The sequence below is a fragment of the Arachis duranensis genome, chromosome 4, assembly GCF_000817695.3.
Source record: "Arachis duranensis cultivar V14167 chromosome 4, aradu.V14167.gnm2.J7QH, whole genome shotgun sequence".
NCBI lineage: Eukaryota > Viridiplantae > Streptophyta > Magnoliopsida > Fabales > Fabaceae > Arachis > Arachis duranensis.
In genome coordinates, this window is record NC_029775.3 from 80,791,668 (window position 1) to 80,797,503 (window position 5,836).

At 34.0% G+C, this 5,836-nt stretch overlaps 1 protein-coding gene and 1 pseudogene across 1 annotated transcript; one reads left to right on the forward strand and one right to left on the reverse strand.

Annotated features, from left to right (window-relative positions):
- Positions 1-1,316, forward strand: part of LOC107484514 (uncharacterized) — a 9,345-nt pseudogene extending 8,029 nt beyond the window's left edge.
- Positions 1,317-4,694: 3,378 nt separating this feature from the next.
- Positions 4,695-5,556, reverse strand: LOC107484513 (uric acid degradation bifunctional protein TTL-like). Its single transcript, XM_016105072.1, has 4 exons — positions 5,344-5,556; positions 5,115-5,216; positions 4,892-5,018; positions 4,695-4,768 (listed from the first exon to the last, which is right to left on the reverse strand). The coding sequence occupies exons 1-4, from the start codon at positions 5,554-5,556 to the stop codon at positions 4,695-4,697; spliced, it is 516 nt and encodes a 171-aa protein (XP_015960558.1).
- Positions 5,557-5,836: the final 280 nt, after the last annotated feature.

Consider the following 5,836-nt stretch of genomic DNA (forward strand, 5'->3'; position numbering starts at 1 on the left):
CTTAATCTATGGTGTGTAGAAACTCCACCGTTGAAAATACATAAGTGATAGTGTGATCATTGGTTTCGGCCCCAGGGAGGGAACCAGAAGAACCAAGATCTGATCTAAGAACTAGCTGTCCAAAGATGAAAATACAATAGTAAAAGGTCCTATATATAGAGAACTGGTAGCCTAGGGTTTACAGAGATGAGTAAATGACATAAAAATCCACTTCCGGGCCCACTTGGTGTGTGCTTGGGCTGAGCATTGAAGCATTTTCATGTAGAGACTCTTCTTAGAGTTAAACGCCAGCTTTTATGCCAGTTTGGGCGTTTAACTCCCATTTTGGTGCCAGTTCCGGCGTTTAACGCTGGGATTTCTGAGGGTAACTTTGAACGCCGGTTTGGGCCATCAAATCTTGGGCAAAGTATGGACTATCATATATTGCTGGAAAGCCCCGGAAGTCTACTTTTCAACGCCGTTGAGAGCGTGCCAATTGGGCTTCTGTAGCTCCATAAAATCCACTTCGAGTGCAGGGAGGTCAGAATCCAACAGCATATGCAGTCCTTTTTAGTCTCTGAATCAGATTTTTGCTCATGTCCCTCAATTTTAGCCAGAAAATACCTGAAATCACAGAAAAACACACAAACTCATAGTAAAGTCCAGAAAAGTGAATTTTAACTAAAAACTAATAGAAAAATACTAAAAACTAACTAGATCATACTAAAAACATACTAAAAACAATGCCAAAAAGCGTACAAATTATCCGCTCATCACTTAGTCTTATTAATATGTAACAACTGTTGTTATCATGAAGGATTATATTGATTCAAAGAAAAGAAAAAAAATAAAGACAGGATACCTATTCTAAAATTGAGAGATATGTGCATATGGGATTTGAGAGATCAAGAGGTACTAAAGTAGTTTACTAAATGAATAGTGATATAGTTTTGATATAATATAATGTAATCACTAATTCATTATACTTTTTATTAGGAGTGGTTGTTGTTGTTGTTGTTGAAGGTGGTGGGACCCCAAATGAAATCATGCAAAGAATGATGATGCCACAATCTGAAGCAGTAGTAAACTCATCAGCATCACACAATGTTGCTAGTTCTGATGTTGAAAACTAAGATTTAAATAGCAATAATGTTGGTGGTGAAGGTGCATCATCATCATCATCATCAGATTCAAAGAGAGATGTGGAGATGGAAGCTGAAATATCTGCAAACATATCAAGCTCAGATGCATTGGCTGACTATGACATTGAAGTCAACATTAAAGGAGAAGCCAAGACTCAGTACCTTACTATGTTGGACTCTGCTCCTCTTCAGTAGCAACAAAATGATTATATACAACAATAATAAATCAAGATCAGTAATCATGAAATTTTATATTTTGTAATGAAGTATGTAAAAAAAGTAGATAATGTAATAGTTGTTGGAATTATAATTCATGTATTAGGAATTCATGGGTAGTTGTTATGACTTTGATTTTTGGTATTTTTTAGAACATGTCATGTGATCAAACACATTTTTTTTGTGACAAGTTTATGAAAGTTGGATTAGTTGGTTTAAAATTACTTATCATTGTCTAAATTTTAAAATCATCTATGAGTTTTGTAAGGTTTTACTACAAAGATTAAAAAAAAATAGGTTACTGAATAAACGTATAGCCACGCTTTAAAAGAGTGGCCATATTCTACAATAGTAATCAATAGCCACGCTTTAAAAGTGTAAATATATTTCTCACTATTTGTATACTTTAAAAGCGTAGCCATAGCTCTCGCTATTGGCATGCTTTAAAAGAGGGCTATATTTGGCACATACAGCCATACTTTTAAGCGTGGCAACTATAAAAGCAATGCAAAAATTAAAGCGTGGCGATAGGTCAATGATGAGCCACTATTTTATGGTTTATTTTGTACTGAATTGAGTGGATTTTATTCATTATTCTCATACTTATTCATAGAATTCACATGTTTTACATTTTCCTTCCTAACTTTGTGCTATGATTGAGAACATGCTTCCTAGGCCTTAAAATTGTTAATTTTTAATTCTCCTTTATTACCATTTGATGCCGTAATATGTTTGTTAAGTGATTTTAGGTTTTCTAGGGCAGGAATGGCTTAGAAGATGGAAAGGAAGCATGCAAAAGTGGAAGGAACACAAGAAGTTGAAGTTTTGAGAAGCTGGTAGCGATGCGCACGCGTGGACGATGCGCACGCGTGACTGGTGCAGGAGACGAGCGACGCGCATGCGTAAATGACGCATATGCGTGACCAGGATTTTGTTTAGTGACTTGTACGTGTAACTAATGCGTACGCGTGACAGAGCTTCACGTGCTGCAATTACAGAAACCGCTCGGGGCGATTTCTAGGCTACTTTTGACCTAGTTTCAGGCCCGAAAATACTGATTAGAGGCTGCAAAGTGAAGCTGGAAAGGGGAATCCATCATTTATTTATACTTTCATTCACATTAGTTAGGTTTAGATGTAGTTTTCTAGAGAGAGAGGCTCCCTCCTCTCTCTAGGTTTTAGGATTTCTACTCCAATTTTCTTCGCTTTTATTTACAATTCCTTGCAAGTTATTGTTCTAGCACCTTTGTTCTTCAATTCTACTTGTTATTTCCTTCACTTTGTTATCCTTATGTTTATGCACTCTTGATGCTTTGGATATTTGTTAATGCAATTTATATATTCATATTGTTATTGCTTTCTTCAGTTGTCATTGTTAATTTGTTTCAATTGGGTGTTTAGACTTAATATTCCTTGTTACTTTTCTATGCCTTTATTTTGTACCTTCCAAGTGTTTGATAAAATGCTTGGTTAGATTTTAAATTAGATTTTTATGTTCTTAACTCGGATTGATCAATTAGAGACTCTTGAGTTATCAAAATTCTTTTGTTGATTGGTGATTGAAAATTGCTAGTTAGCTTAGGCTTCACTAAATCTAGTCTTTGATTAGGACTTATGAAATTAAGTTGATTTTGCTCATTTGACTTTCCTTCATTGTTAGAGGTTAACTAAGTGAGAGCAAAAGGCAATTATCATCACAATTGATGATGATAATAAGGATAGGAATTCCAATTCTTAATCCTTGTTAGAACTTTTCTTAGTTGTTATTTTATTTCCTTGTTATTTACGTTACTTGTCTTTTTTCACAAAACTCAAAAATATACTTTTATCATAACCAATAATAAACACTTCCCTGCAATTCCTTAAGAGACGACCCGAGGTTTAAATACTTCGGTTAATTTTATTGGGTTTGCTTAAGTGACAAACAATTTAAATATTGATTGAGGTTTAATTGTCAGTTTAGAACTATACTTGCAACGTGATATTTTTGTGAAAATCTTTACCGACATTTTTCCTCCGTCAGTCACCAAAAGCGTGGTGATAGAATAACTGGCACGCTTGCAGATGTGATCCTTTCAAAAGCGTGCTAGTAGCTTAAAAAGCATGGCCAAAAGCTATTGCTACGCTTTTGGTAGTTTTTTGCTATGCTTTAAAAGCATAACAAAATCAATGGTTTCTTGTAGTGATTATAGGTCAATTTTGAGCGTTCTTTCAACAACCTGATTTTTATACCCTATATAAAGGCCTAGTCTATTACTCGTACATTTTAGTAAGATTCTCATTCTAATGTTCTATTTGTTATATTTTTTTCACCATTAGATTGAAGTAAATGTGTCCACAAATAATTTTTTTTGGTATGCAAATATCATTACTCTTTTGGTTAATTGACCTCATGGTTTTATAACCCATGGAGTGGCAAAGGAAAAGGTTTAGTAGAAAAAGTATAAACCAAAACCAACCTTTGAACATCAAAGACTAAATCAGAATTTCATTATGATGGTTAAAGTCTAGCTCTTTTTTAATTTATAGCACTACAAGAAAATCGGCAGATAGCGGCGTATATTTAGCAGCGGTTTTCTTCAACCGTTGCTAAATAGAATTTGCCAGTGGTTCTTATGGAGGTTTAGGAGACGCTACCAAATGATCTCATTTTGCAGCAGTTTTTCGGTAACCGCTGCGAAATGTACCCATTTGGTAGCGGTTCTTGTGGCGATTTTAGGAGACGTAACCAAATAATCTCATTTTGCAGCGGTTTTTTTCCAACCGCTGAATTTTTTTTGTATAAACATTATTTCCTTCTTAAAGCTATTCTAGTTCTCGCTATTTTTTTGACTGAAAAAACATGTTTCAAATACTGCAACTTAATGCATTAAATAAAATTTCATTTTTGTGTTACATAAATAATAATTTATTAATTAAAAAAATATTTATAAATGAATAACTAAAAACAAATTTACGAATCATGTTTTCTCTTGTACTATCAGCCATTTTGAGTTTGTATTCAACCATAAATGGTAACATAAAAATCAAGTGAACGTCCGAATTCATAAACTCAACAAAGTTCAATAGAGCATAAAAATCAGAATTACTAAAGTAGACAAACAAGTTTTGAGTCAAAATTTCTCATCAACATCGTATTGACCTGGCCAGAAATACTATTTCAGAAATCCACTGCAATGACGTGATAACGGATCTAATAAGTCATCTCCAAACCATGGCAACTTTTTCAGATCGAAACCCCTTTTTGCAGCACCTACGACATCTTCTCTATGTTGGGTGTTTAAAGTTTCATTGTATTCTGGAACCTTATTGAGCTCAACATCCCTGGAGATGTCATATCCACTGGAGGAGATAGCATCTAATCGTCTTCTGAATCAGTGTCTACTCCATCTAGAGTGTCAACAACTATTTCGCCTGAATATTCAGCTGACACTGAATATAAATCTACTTAAAAGATACTGATAACTTCCAGGTCATTACTTATTATTAAGGAAAAAATTGCAGAATTATGGAAAGAGGACTTTCAAAATTAACAAATACAAAATTAACTATTACCATCTCCTTTGTCGGTAGTTTGGATAGATTTCTTGGAAAGAAGTTCTCTAATAGCACATTCTATATACTTCAATTTCTCTGTTGAAGTAATCTCCAACTCAATACCATGCGAGTTATTAAAGCGCATCTGCACCATAATAAAATGTATCGTTGATGGTCTTTTTTTGTAAAGCGTATTGTGTCTCTGTAATTCACTTTCTATGCTAGAAAATTTATTTCTAACCTTTAATTCAGCAAGTATGTCTTCAGATGTCCTACCAGCTACAAATGTCACAAAAACATAGCCTAATTTCTCCTCGTACCTTGATCCCCATTCATGAAGTTCCTAGAAATTTTAGCATGAACGTAACAACTATCATTGGTTAAATGTTGTACGCATATATCAAAGTAAAATACTTATTAATCAAATAATGTTTAACTCAAGTGTTTAAGGGTATGGCTAATGAACAGACCTGCACAGTAGCTTCATTCACCGTTTCCAAGTATTCATTAGAACAAGATCGTCCTGATATGGCCTCCAACCAAGACCTAACATTCAACTTACGGTACCATATGTCTCTGGTAACCGTAATTGCATGTTCCAATGAAGAGAATGGAGAGGCCATAGCCATTTCGTTAGCGAATGTTGTGCCTGCACAGCATGATGAGAAATCCTCCATTTTCATTACTCCTGTTACAACATCATTTTATATTAAATATATTTGTCAATGATAACAATATCGTAATTCAAGATAATTTACTCGATATCATAATTTTCTTTATTGGAGGTTAAGAACAATAACAATGATGATGAGAACAATAAAGCCTTGAAAACTAACTTTTAAAAGCAAAAATCGTTGGAAAAAATGAGGAACAGGTGGTATTCATGAAAATCAACTTAAAATGAAAACTTAATTCAAATACAAAAACACAGATAGTAATGTAACCAGCAAACTGCGTACATCA

Excerpts from the sequence above, each read along its gene's own strand:
- LOC107484513 (XM_016105072.1), bottom strand. The coding sequence starts at position 5,556 with ATGAAAATGGAGGATTTCTCATCATGCTGTGCAGGCACAACATTCGCT. Across the intron at positions 5,217-5,343 it reads TGAATGAAGCTACTGTGCAG|GAACTTCATGAATGGGGATC; the intron begins GTCTGTTCATTA and ends TAAAATTTCTAG. Across the intron at positions 4,769-4,891 it reads AACTACCGACAAAGGAGATG|TGTCAGCTGAATATTCAGGC; the intron begins GTAATAGTTAAT and ends ATTTATATTCAG.